Genomic DNA, 13,055 nt, shown 5'->3' with positions numbered 1-13,055 from the left:
AAAAAAAAAAAAAAAAAAAAAAAAAAAAACCTCTCCAAAAATATCAAAAAAGAAACAAACAAAAAAAAGACAGAAAGTGAAAAATCACCCCCTAGGGAGTATGGTCATGCCACACTCCCTTCTCCATTATCTTCTCAGGATTTGGGGTACACATACACCTGTGCCTGGCGTGAGTTTTAGGCTGCCAGGTTTGGGACTCAAACCATAGTCGCCTACATGGGAGTCCTGTGGCATAACCATTATGCCATCTGTTGGTCCTTCTACCTAGTCCTTTTCTGCTGGAAATTGTTTCTAGTGCAGTCAATGGAATCAAATATTTCAACATTTCCCAATGTTCCCAAATACTACTTCAACACCCACAAGTTCTACCACCTGGTTTAAGCACCAGGACACGATCCAAATCTTCTGCCAATACGTGACAGAGTTGATAGAGATGAGTGAGGCTCTATGGTAGCTTGAAATCATTTGAAATATTTGCTTTTGGACTTATAACAGATTTGAAAGATAACTTTCATTGGGGGACATATCCTTAAGTTCTTTAAATTTAATGTCACCAATAATTACCAGGTTTTTGTAACTCTGAGCCATATACCTTAACCTAGTAATGGCAAATCTTATCATTATGGGACTATGTAAGAAAGAATCCCTATACCAAAAATATTAACCTCCATCAGTAGCAGAATTTTGTGTGTGTATTGTTAAATAAGTCCACTCCAACTCTGAACTAAAAGAATGAAATTTTATAGAATCTACTTAACAACATTGGGAGGAATATGTGAAATAATATATAGTTTGAGATTGGTGTAATAGCTCCATTTCACTATCCATATACTTAATACATAAATGTATAATTTGCATATACAATCAGAAAGCATCTCTTTCTGTAACTTTTTGCTTCGATGTAATTTCGAATTTAGATAAAAGTTGTAAGAATGTTATAAAACTGCTATCATAACAGATTCACGAGTAATACGCTCATTTGCTTTATTCTCTCTCATGCTCCTGTACATTTATGTGGGTTCCATCCCAACCCCAATCTTTCAGGAATAAGTAGTAACTATCAACTTATTGAATACTCCAATGTATTTTCTAAGGATATTTTCTTACATAACCATAGTACAATGATCAAGATCTTTAATTTTCTATAGGGCATATGTGCTCACCACGGACAGAGAGAGAGGGAAAGTGAGCAAGCAAACTGCCAGGTCTGGACTCGATCTGCAGTTGGTTATGTGGGAGTTCAGCACCCCAATTACTGTGCCACCTGTTGCCCCCCCCAACACTTTGTGTGTGTGTGTGTGTGTGTTTAAGAATTATTTTATTCAAATTTATTTATTTTAATTTGACCAGAGAGGGACAGAGTGAGAGAGAGGAGACAGAGGGAAAATGAGAAAGCAAGCCACCAGTTCCAGAATTCAAACCGTTGGCTGGCCATGTGGGAGTCCAGCGCCGTTAACCACTACGCCACCTGCTGGCCCCATATTGTCTTTTATAACAAACATTTATTTTGATCTAGGACCTACCACAGAAGGATGCACTACATTTATTTGTTACCTCACTATAGCCTATAATCTGGAATGGTCTCTGCCTTCTTAGTCTTTCATGACCTTCACACTTTTGAAGAATATATGCCGATTATCTTGTAAAATACTGGGTCTAATGTCTCTATTCAGGCTGTATATTTGGGGCGGGAATAACAAAGCGATGAATCCTTCTCGGTGCATCATGTCAGGAAGTGCATGGTGTTACTTCGTCACGTCTTTATTGATTGCTTGGTGATAATGGTGTCTTCTAGGTTTCTCCATCATAAAGTTCCTATTGTTCTTTTTTTATTATTATTATTAATATATCATTTGTTGGGAGACACTTAGAGTCTCTGCATATGTCCTTGTCATCGAATTTCCTTGGCCATTAGTGTTAGCATCCTTTCATGATTCTTGGAATGATGGTTACAAAATGATGGTGAAGCGCACCTATGGGTGAGTATTTTCTTTTCCAAAGATGGCAATATGTTTTCCTGTCCAAGCCTTATTGAGCTGACCACCCAAAACCACCCACCATTCCCTAATGATCCATGCCCGGTCTTCTCATCCATAAAAGGTACAGCGTGTTTCCCACAATAGGATGATCAGCCCTGTGGTGCTGAGGAAATAAGTTCAAAGCATTCAAAACTTGGGCTGGGTGTGTGGGGTTTTAAATTACACAAGATTTATTCCACCTGATTACACCAGAGGACCGCAGTCAGCACTATTGCTAGCCCTTTAAAAAAAAATTTTTTTTTTGCCGTAGGGTGTGTGCCCTAGCCAACAAGAGACAGAGATAGTAAGAAAGAAAGTGAGAAATCACCCCTTAGCTGGGATGCGATGCTGCAATCTCTATTCTCCTCCCGGGATCTTGGGCACACACGCACACAAGCCACCAGGTTCCAGACTCAAACTGTCGTCAGGCATGTGAGAATCCAGCAACATAACTGCTATGCCAGCTGCTGGCCCTATTGCTAGCCCTTTTATAGATTAAAATTGGGGGAAATTTATGTCAGATCCAGTTTAGCATAGAACTGTTTTCTTCTGTCCATTCACATAGTTTTTCTCTGAGCATTGTTGACAGACAAATACTTCTTTTTTCTAGAGATTTTTGGCATAGGACACAGAGAGACAGAAAGTGAGAAATCGCCCCCTAGGGAGATGGCCACACCACAATCTTTTCTCTTCCATTCTCCCCTGAGGATTTTGGGCACATGAACCCAGCATAAGTTTCAAGCCATTGGGTCCAGGACTTGAACTGTGGTCAACAATGTGAGAGTCCAGTGCCTTAACCACCATGTCACCTGCCATCCCCAACACTAATAGGTTGAAAAGGAAGACTTTTAGCTCTGGGAATCATATCTTGTCAGACTTGCAAATAGGCTTCTGGGAAGGTTTTCATTCATCCACAAGTTTTATGTTGCCATGACCATAACCCAAGCCAAATTGATGTTCTTCACTTTTTTAGTTAACCTTACCCAACTAGGTGTAATAGTAACACATGAAGATACTTCAAGAAGGTCATGGGAAAACTGGAATTAAATTGCAAGGTTAGGGTCAGCCACATGGCATGATGTAAGATGGCTAGATCCCATATGGCCAACTATGTGGTTCAAGTCCTGGACCTGGCAGCTTGAAAAATACACTGAGTGTGGGGGCAGCAGTTAGCATAATGGCTATGTTGCTGGACTCCCATGTAGTCGACCGCGGTTTGCGGACCAGACCCGGTGGCTTAAAACTCACGCCGGGCGCGTGTGCATGCATGCCCAAGATCCCGAGAGGAGAATGGAGGAGAAGGGATTGCGGCGTACCCATCCCCCCTGGGGGGTGATTTCTCGCTCTCTGTCTCTCTGTCTCTGTCTGTCTGGTGAGCACGCACAACCAATAGCAAAAACCTCTTCCAAAAAAAAAAAAGTTTAAACCCCACAAAAAAAAAAAAAAAAAACACTGAGTGTGTGCATGCCCAAAACCCAAGAGGAGACTGGAGAAAGTATTACTACATGGCCAACTCCCCCCACAGGGTGGTGGGAGGTTTGGGGGGGGGAAGGTGGTTATTGCTCACTGTCCCTCTCTCTTCCTCTCTTTCTCTCTCTGTCAAGTACATGTGCTCTATAACAAAAACTAAAAAACAAACAAGCAAATAAGTAAGTAAAGTATGAGTTTATTTTGGTGCAAGAAAAATTTGAAAACTATACAGTTTGTTCATCATATATATTTTCTATGGACTTCTTGAAGACTTCTCATACTTACCCTCCTAAAGACTGAGTGGGGCATGGGGTTAGCCTGTGTCCTGAAGCCCGAGTGTATTGATGCTTTCCATGCAGTAACCCGTTTAATCCTACGGCAAACATATAAGATGGGTGCAGCTATTAGCCCCAGTTTGCAGGGAACGACAGATGTTTACAGAGGGTACTGGTAAGGAACAAGCCTGAGGTTCCAGCTCCCTAGTGCAGATACAAAGCATGGATTAGAAGCTGGTCTGAGCCCAGAATCTGCACTCTTCTTTTTAATTCATATATTTTATTATTTAGTTAGTTAGTTAGTTATTATCATTATTATTATTTTTGAGAGGTTTTTGCTATAGGGCTCGTGCGCTCGCCAGACAGAGAGAGACAGAGAGACAGAAAGAGAGAAATCACCCCCCAGGGGGGATGGCCACGCTGCAATCCCTTCTCCTCCATTCTCCTCTCAGGATCTTGGGTACGCAAACACACGCGCCTGGCGTGAGTTTAAGCCACCGGGTGTGGGACTCAAACTGCGGTCGACTACTTGTGAGTCCAGCGAAATAGCCATTACGCCAACTGCTGGTCCCAGTTAGTTATTATTTTTAACATTTGCTATAGGGCTCATGTGCTCGCCAGAGAGAGACAGAGTGAGAGCGAGACAGAGAGACAGAAAGTTAACCTCCAGGTCTGAGACTTAAACTATGATCAGTCATATGGGAGTCCAGCACCTTAACCACTATGCCAACTGCTGACCCCAAGCCTGTACTCAGAGAGAGAGAGGGAAAGTGAGAAAGCAAGCTGCTAGGTTCAGGACTCGAACTACAGTCAGTCGTGTGGGAGTCCAGTACCTTTAACCACCATGTCACTTGCTGGCCCCCAAAACCTGCATTTTTTTTTTTGAGAGGTTTTTTGTTACAGGGTGCGTGCGCTTGCCAGAAAGGCAGAGAGAGAGACAGAAAGCGAGAAATCACCCCCCCAGGGGGATGGCCATGCAGCAATCCCTTCTCCTCCATTCTCCTCGCGGGATCTTGGGCACGCACGCACATGCACCCAGCATGAGTTTAAGCCACTGGGTCTGGTTCTCGAACCGTGGTCAGCTACATGGGAGTCCAACAACATAGCTATTACTCCAACTGCTGGTCCCCAAACCTGCACTCTTAACTGCAATGTTATATTCACCTAAACATAATCCATAGATTTTTCTTGGCAGAGCCAGGAGCAGGATGAGCTAGGCAAGGTGTCTGGGGTGCAAAATTTAAGGAGATACTCCAAAGTGCCAACCCTATACTCAGCCCAGAGAGTGAATGCTCCTTAAATTTTTTTTTTTTGAGAGATTTTCACTGTAGGGCGCGTGCGCTCGCCAGACAGACAGAGAGAGACATAGAGACAGAAAGCGAGAAATCACCCCCCAGGGGGGATGGTCACGCCGCAATCCCCTCTCCTCCATTCTCCTCTCGGGATCTTGGGCACGCACGCACACGCGCCTGGCGTGAGTTTTTTAAGCCACCGGGTCCGGGACACGAACCGCGGTCGACTACGTGGGAATCCAGCGACATAGCCATTACGCTAACTGCTGGTTCCCATGCTCCTTAAATTTTTCACTCTAGGCTTTTCACTTACTTCTTCCTCACATCAGTCCTGGTTTGGGGGAGAGCTGGCTAATGCAAAGTTGTGCTTTCTAACAACTCATTTTGGAACTCACACATAATTAGGCATCAATTTTCCCTTTAGCTGGTATAGTCGGAGAATAGAATGGGGGGAGATCACTGTATCTTTTAATTCGCACACAGTACAGTGTTCTAGCCTCTGCATAATGACATGCTTTCAGGGATTCTTGCATTCTTTTTGAACTTTTTGTCTATAGGCAAGGGAAGAAAATATATTGGGTTCTTGCATTTCAGAAGGCTCCTATCACACCATCTACAAGGATATCAGGCCTCATCGGAGTCATGTGCACCTATAGGAATGTATGGGTTTCTCTTTCCTTCCTTTTCTCTGCTTTCGGTCAGTGGACAAGCTGCTCAGCCAGCCACGTGCCGGCTCTGTGCTAAGCACTATGTTAGACACTGGGGAGAGAGCAGGAGGGACTAAGAGGGGCTCAACACCTGCCCTCCTGCAGCTTGCAGTTCTAGTACTCTTCCCCAGTGGAATAAGCATTGACAAATATTTTTGAGAATGTCTAAATTCATACCTAGGTTAAACTCTGCTTTCCTGACAAACTTAATTGCTTTTCCATTTTATTAACACTGTTCGCATTTACTTTCCTTCTAATTTTCTTTCTCCACTAGCAGAGAGAGCACTTTGGGGTACTAAGATATTGGGGCGCCCTGGGCTTGATTTCTTTCCAGAAGTTGGGTGTAGACAACACCATGTTTCAGAGCCATGGGCTCAAATTATGGCTTTGCCACTTACTAGATGTGTTCCTGCAAAAGTCACTTTGTCTCCCTGAGCCACGTGTGTTCCGTCTGTGAAAAGGGGACATTAATGTACTAAGCAATGAAGTGCCTGTTGAAATAGGCTTACTGTAAGTGCTTAACAGGTACATGTTCAACAGATGCTCGTGCTGTCCTCTTCTTTCTGAGTCTTCCACTGTTGCCAAGATCATTTGTCCCAGAGGTTAACTAAAGTGAAACAGACAGTCCAATTATCCTTTAATCACAGACAGGTGACAAACACCATGGTCAGTCTTGGGCTGCCATGAGTGCCCTGGCGGGCCCTTCCTGGTACCTAACACATAGTGGGAGTGCTGAAAAGAAAAACTTAACGGCAAAGATAATTTAGTTGGAAAAAGAAATTCCAAAGTATTTCCTATGTCAGATACACATTTTTTAAAAGAGATTTTTGCCTTAGGGCATGTGTGCTCACTGTAGAGAGAGAAAGAGACAGAGACAGTGACAGTGAGAGGGAAAGTGAGAAATCACACCCCAGGGGTGTGGCCATGCCACAATCCCTTCTCCACCTTCATCTCAGGATCTTGGACACACACGCACTTGCGCTCAGCATGAGTTTCAAGCCACCAGGTCTGGGACTTGAAGCATAGACGGCCTTGTGGGAATCCAGCCACATAACTGCTATGCTGTCTTCTAACCTCCACGTACACATTTTTTATGATCTTTTTTTTCCTTTTTAGATGATATAAATAATTAAAATTGGTTAATTGCTTTAAGTTTTCTAAATATGCCAGGATTACATTTTTATTATTTATTTTATTCATTTATTTATATATTTTTTTAGAGGTTTTTGCCTTAGGACATGTGGGCTCACCTGAGAGAGAGAGAGAGACAGACAGAGATAGTGAGAGGGAAAATGATAAATCACCCCCAGGTTGATGGCCACGTCACAATCTCTTCTCCATTTTCCTCCCGGGGTCTCGGACATGCATGCATATATGCCCAACATGAGTTTCAAGCCACCGGTCCGAGACTCGAACCACAGTGGGAGTCCAGCAACATAACCACTATGCCCTCTGCTGACACCACATTTTTATTATTTATTATTGATATATTATTGGCTATATTAACAACCAGAAGCTGTATATACAAATGCAAATCTGTCACATATTAAATGCTCTTTCAAGGAGGGAGACAGTATGGGATAGATAAAAATAATAATGCCAGGGACCAGCAGAAGGCATAATGGTTACGTCTCTGGACTCCCACATGACTGACAGCAAATTCCAGACCCAGTGGCTTGAAACTTATGCACAGCACATGTGCGTGCATGCCCAAAATCCCAAGAAGAGAATGGAGAAGGTATTTCAGCATGGCCATCTCCCCTGGGGGGTGATTTTTTGTTTACTAACTCTGTCTCTCTGGTGAGCACATGCACCCCACAGCAAAAAAAAATCTCTCTTAAAAAAAAAAAAAGTCAACTTTGGAAATGGAATGGGATATAGAAATCATTTGACTAAAGTAATCTGGTTTCTACACAAAGATTTCAATGTTTAAAACTGAATCTGAGGGGGCCAGCAGGCAGTGTGGCAGTTAAGGCACCGAACTCCCACATAGCTAGCTGCAGTTCAAGTCCTAGACCTGGCAGCTTGCTTTCTCACTCTCCCTCTCTTTCTCTCTCTGTCTCTCCAATCAAACTGAATAATAAACAAATAAGTTAAATAAATAAATCTTTTTTAAAAACTGAATCTGAGGGATACTGCAATGAAAATAGTAAAAAGACAGTTTCTCGGTTTCTGGCATAAGCTATTTCTTTTTCTTTTCTTTTCTTTTTTTTTTTTTTTAATTTTCCCTATAGGGCACGCGCGCTTGCCAGACAGACAGAGACAGAGAGCCAGAAAGCGAGAAATCAACCCCCCAAGGGGATGGCCACACCGCAATCCCTTCTCCTTCATTCTCCTCTCAGGATCTTGGGCACGCACACACACGCGCCCAGCGTGAGATTAAGCCACTGGGTCCGGGACTCGAACTGCGGTTGGCTACGTGGGAGTCCAGTGACATAGCCATTATGCTAACTGCTGGTCCCTGGCATAAGCTATTTCTTACAAATAATGACTCTCCTTGACTACGAAACTATTTAAAATGTAGTCCTGTTAAGTTGAAAGGTACTTTCAGTAATTTTCTGATCACGATTTCTATTTCCAAATGAAAAAAAGATGACTCATAGCTTATACAGAGGTACTACCATTTTAAGGGATGACCCAATAAATCAAATTCTGGATCTCCAAGGAAGGAGTCTGAATTTTCATTCGTTCCTAAAGCACTTTAAATATAGGCTTCAGATACCATTTTAAATGTAAACTTCTCTGGGTAGGACCATTGTTTTGACATTTTAATGTCATGGCTGCATGTGTAATCTAGTTAGGTTTCCATATTTTTCTTGTAGCTCATATAGTTAGAGACGAAAGGCTGAGATCACTGTACCTTTTCATCAGTGTATTCCAGTGTGCTAGCCTGCACAAGGACATGCTCTCAAGTATTCTTATACTTTAAAAATTTTTTTTTTCTATAGCAAAAGGGAAGAAAACACATGGGGTTCTTGCATTTCAAAAGGTTCTTATCTACAAGAATCTGTAAGAATGTCAAGCAGTTGAGTCAAGTTCAATAATTCTACCATGTAAAGTAAGGATCATTCGTATTCTTAAATTAGATTGAGTCCCTCATAAAAGTAATGATATCACACAAGCTAACTTCACTTACTTCAGTTTGTCCAAATAGAAAATTCAGTTTTAGAAGATAAACAAGAGCACTATGTATCTTTTTCTCCCTCTTATTTATTTATTTATTTACTTTGGGAGAGGTTTTTGCTATAGGGCGCATGCACTAGCCAGAAAGACAGAGACAGAGACAGAAAGTGAGAAATCACCCCCCAGTGGGGATGGCCACACGGCAATCCCTTCTCCTCCACTCTCCTCTAGGGATCTTGGGCACCCACACACACCCGGTATGAGTTTAAGCCACTGGGTCTGGGACTCGAACCACGGTCGACTACATGGGAGATCAGCGACATAGCTATTATACCATCTGCTGGTCCCAAGCACTGTGTATCTTTACATATAAAACTCCTGTCATGTACTTGGCACAGAGCTAGTGACCACTTGATGTCAGCCAGTCCAAGCTTCCCTGTTTCCCCTCACCCCGACCACCACCACTTCTAGTCTGGAATACCAACCACAAAAAATAGGTAGCTCCAGGGCTGGCATGGTGGTTAAGGTGTAGGATTCCCACGTGTCTGATCACAGTTCTAGACCCAGACCTGATGACTTGCTTTTTCACTTTCCCCGACTCTCTTGGGTCAAATTGAAGGAAAATAATACACAAACAAAATCAAATAAATCATTCTTTAAAAGAAAATAGATAGGTTCACTAAGGACTTTAGAAAAAGTGCCATTTTCTGTTCCGTGCACTTCAAGTTTTCTCCCCCAGGAGGAAACTGGCAAGCCAATAATGGGGATAATGGGAAAGATTAATGAGGTGGGAGGGACTGAGCTAGAAGTCTCCACCCTTCCAGTCCACCAGCCCCTCCCACTCCACCCCAACCAGGTGTTAGCCAAGTCATTCAGGAGATTACAGTAGAAGTTTCCAAACTGAAGCAGTGCCCAGGCCCTACGCAGCAGGTGGCATTCTGACCACAGCAGGGACTGTTCCTTTACCCAAGTCAGAGGACCTCCACCCGACATCTAAAGGATTTGGAGCCCAGCCGATAACAGAAGGAGCATGGAGCTGAGAGGTACAGCAGCCCCCAGAGCTGAGGGCTACAGCAACACAGCATTCCAGGTGAGCAAGCTTCCTCTATGTTCAAAACCAAGTAAATAGAAATAATGCTCTTTCCTTATCTCCTCAGCAAGTTTCTTGGCTAAAGAAAAATCTTATTGCAATCATTGGGATGCAATAAGATTTTTTTTCAAGGTTTTTGCCATAGGGCACGTGCACTCCCCAAAGAGACAGAGAGAGACAGTGAGAGGGAAAGTGAGAAATCGCCCCATGGGAGGATGCCCACACTGCAATCTCTTCTCCGTTCTCCTCCCTTGCGTGGCATACTTTAAGCCCATTATTTTTCTTTCTTAGACTCTTCTGGGTTGACAAACCTGAAAAGTCTCTTTTAACCGGAACTGTTTTGATCCCAACTTATGTCAAGCAGTTGAGTCAAGTTCAATAATTCTACCATGTAAAGTAAGGATCATTCGTATTCTTAAATTAGATTGAGTCCCTCATAAAAGTAATGATATCACACAAGCTAACTTCACTTACTTCAGTTTGTCCAAATAGAAAATTCAGTTTTAGAAGATAAACAAGAGCACTATGTATCTTTTTCTCCCTCTTATTTATTTATTTATTTACTTTGGGAGAGGTTTTTGCTATAGGGCGCATGCACTAGCCAGAAAGACAGAGACAGAGACAGAAAGTGAGAAATCACCCCCCAGTGGGGATGGCCACACGGCAATCCCTTCTCCTCCACTCTCCTCTAGGGATCTTGGGCACACACACACACCCGGTATGAGTTTAAGCCACTGGGTCTGGGACTCGAACCACGGTCGACTACATGGGAGATCAGCGACATAGCTATTATACCATCTGCTGGTCCCAAGCACTGTGTATCTTTACATATAAAACTCCTGTCATGTACTTGGCACAGAGCTAGTGACCACTTGATGTCAGCCAGTCCAAGCTTCCCTGTTTCCCCTCACCCCGACCACCACCACTTCTAGTCTGGAATACCAACCACAAAAAATAGGTAGCTCCAGGGCTGGCATGGTGGTTAAGGTGTAGGATTCCCACGTGTCTGATCACAGTTCTAGACCCAGACCTGATGACTTGCTTTTTCACTTTCCCCGACTCTCTTGGGTCAAATTGAAGGAAAATAATACACAAACAAAATCAAATAAATCATTCTTTAAAAGAAAATAGATAGGTTCACTAAGGACTTTAGAAAAAGTGCCATTTTCTGTTCCGTGCACTTCAAGTTTTCTCCCCCAGGAGGAAACTGGCAAGCCAATAATGGGGATAATGGGAAAGATTAATGAGGTGGGAGGGACTGAGCTAGAAGTCTCCACCCTTCCAGTCCACCAGCCCCTCCCACTCCACCCCAACCAGGTGTTAGCCAAGTCATTCAGGAGATTACAGTAGAAGTTTCCAAACTGAAGCAGTGCCCAGGCCCTACGCAGCAGGTGGCATTCTGACCACAGCAGGGACTGTTCCTTTACCCAAGTCAGAGGACCTCCACCCGACATCTAAAGGATTTGGAGCCCAGCCGATAACAGAAGGAGCATGGAGCTGAGAGGTACAGCAGCCCCCAGAGCTGAGGGCTACAGCAACACAGCATTCCAGGTGAGCAAGCTTCCTCTATGTTCAAAACCAAGTAAATAGAAATAATGCTCTTTCCTTATCTCCTCAGCAAGTTTCTTGGCTAAAGAAAAATCTTATTGCAATCATTGGGATGCAATAAGATTTTTTTTCAAGGTTTTTGCCATAGGGCACGTGCACTCCCCAAAGAGACAGAGAGAGACAGTGAGAGGGAAAGTGAGAAATCGCCCCATGGGAGGATGCCCACACTGCAATCTCTTCTCCGTTCTCCTCCCTTGCGTGGCATACTTTAAGCCCATTATTTTTCTTTCTTAGACTCTTCTGGGTTGACAAACCTGAAAAGTCTCTTTTAACCGGAACTGTTTTGATCCCAACTTGTCCTAACACCCTGTCACTTAGGAACAAGATTTTCTTCTTCTTTTACTTCCCACTCCCCTCCCAAAACCTGGCCTCCCACCAGGGGTATAGCTGGCACCTGTCCAAAGAACTGGGGAGAAGAAAAAATGGTGGGAATTCAGATCTCGGACACAGTTAGTACTTCACAAGTCTTTTCTCTTAAACCAGGTCTCACAGCCACCGTCAGATAGTGGCCCCAGGTACCTGCCCCAGAGCAGCTGGGTTATGCAATCCAGCTTCATGTCATCAACCAAAACTCACCGAGTGATTAATGCTACTCGGCCCAGGGCTGGGTGCCACACAAGCTCGGAAGGAGGCCTGTCAAAAATACTTCTTCTCTGGATCTGGAATGGGGTTTTTCAGGCATGTTCTTAGGTGTGCTTCCTTCTCTGACTTGACAGTGAAGATAAAAAGGCCATGTGAGGGGCCAGCATGTGGCACAGTTGTTAAGGCGCTGGACTGCTACATGGTTGTCTATGGTTCCAGTTCTGGATCTGGTGGCTTAAAAATCATGCCAAGTGGAGCTAGCAGGTGGCATGGTGGTTAAGACACTGAACTCCCGCATGGCCAACTGTGCTTTGAGTCCTGGACCTGGCAGCTTGCTTTCTCACTTTCCTTCTTTCTCTCTTTCTGTCTCCTTTCTCCCTCCCTCTGTCTCTGGTCAAATTTAATATAAACAAACAAACAAACACAAAAATAATTATTTTTAAAAAATGGTATATTAGGACCAGCAGTTGATGTAATGGTTATGTTGCTGGACTTCCATGTAGTCGACCACAGTTTGAGTCCTGAACCCGGTGGCTTAAACCCACGCTGGGCATGTGTGTGTGTGTGTGTGTGTGTGTCCAAGATCCCAAGAGGAGAAGGGATTGTGGCGTGGCCATCCCCCCAGGGGGGGATTTCTCTCTTTCTGTCTCTCTGTCTCTATCTTTCCAGCAAGCATGCATGCCATATAGCAAAAACCCCTCTTAAAAAAAAAATAGAAGAATTGGGACCAGCAGTCGGTGTAATGGCTACATGACTGGACTCCCACATAGCCGACTGCGGTCCAAGTCTTAGACCCAGTGGCTTATATTCACACCGGGCACGTGTGCGTGCGTGCCCAAGATCCCGAGAGGAGAATGGAGGAGAAGGGATTGCGGCGTGGCCATCCCCCC

The 13,055-nt window shown here is 43.8% G+C and overlaps 1 protein-coding gene across 1 annotated transcript in view; it reads left to right on the top strand.

The window, feature by feature from the left end:
* The first annotated feature begins 11,330 nt into the window (after positions 1–11,330).
* The window catches only part of SLC28A3 (solute carrier family 28 member 3), a 71,958-nt gene continuing 70,233 nt past the window's right edge, over positions 11,331–13,055 (top strand). Inside the window, exon 1 of the mRNA XM_006168990.2 lies at positions 11,331–11,526. Coding sequence (XP_006169052.1) covers positions 11,467–11,526 — 60 coding nt within the window. The 5' untranslated portion in view covers positions 11,331–11,466. The remainder of the gene's footprint in view (positions 11,527–13,055) is intronic.

The sequence above is a fragment of the Tupaia chinensis genome, unplaced genomic scaffold (genome assembly GCF_000334495.1).
Source record: "Tupaia chinensis unplaced genomic scaffold, TupChi_1.0 Scaffold146625_1, whole genome shotgun sequence".
In the NCBI taxonomy this organism is placed as follows: domain Eukaryota; kingdom Metazoa; phylum Chordata; class Mammalia; order Scandentia; family Tupaiidae; genus Tupaia; species Tupaia belangeri.
The sequence above is the reverse complement of the archived record's forward strand: the minus strand, read 5'-3'. Positions and strand labels throughout refer to the sequence as shown.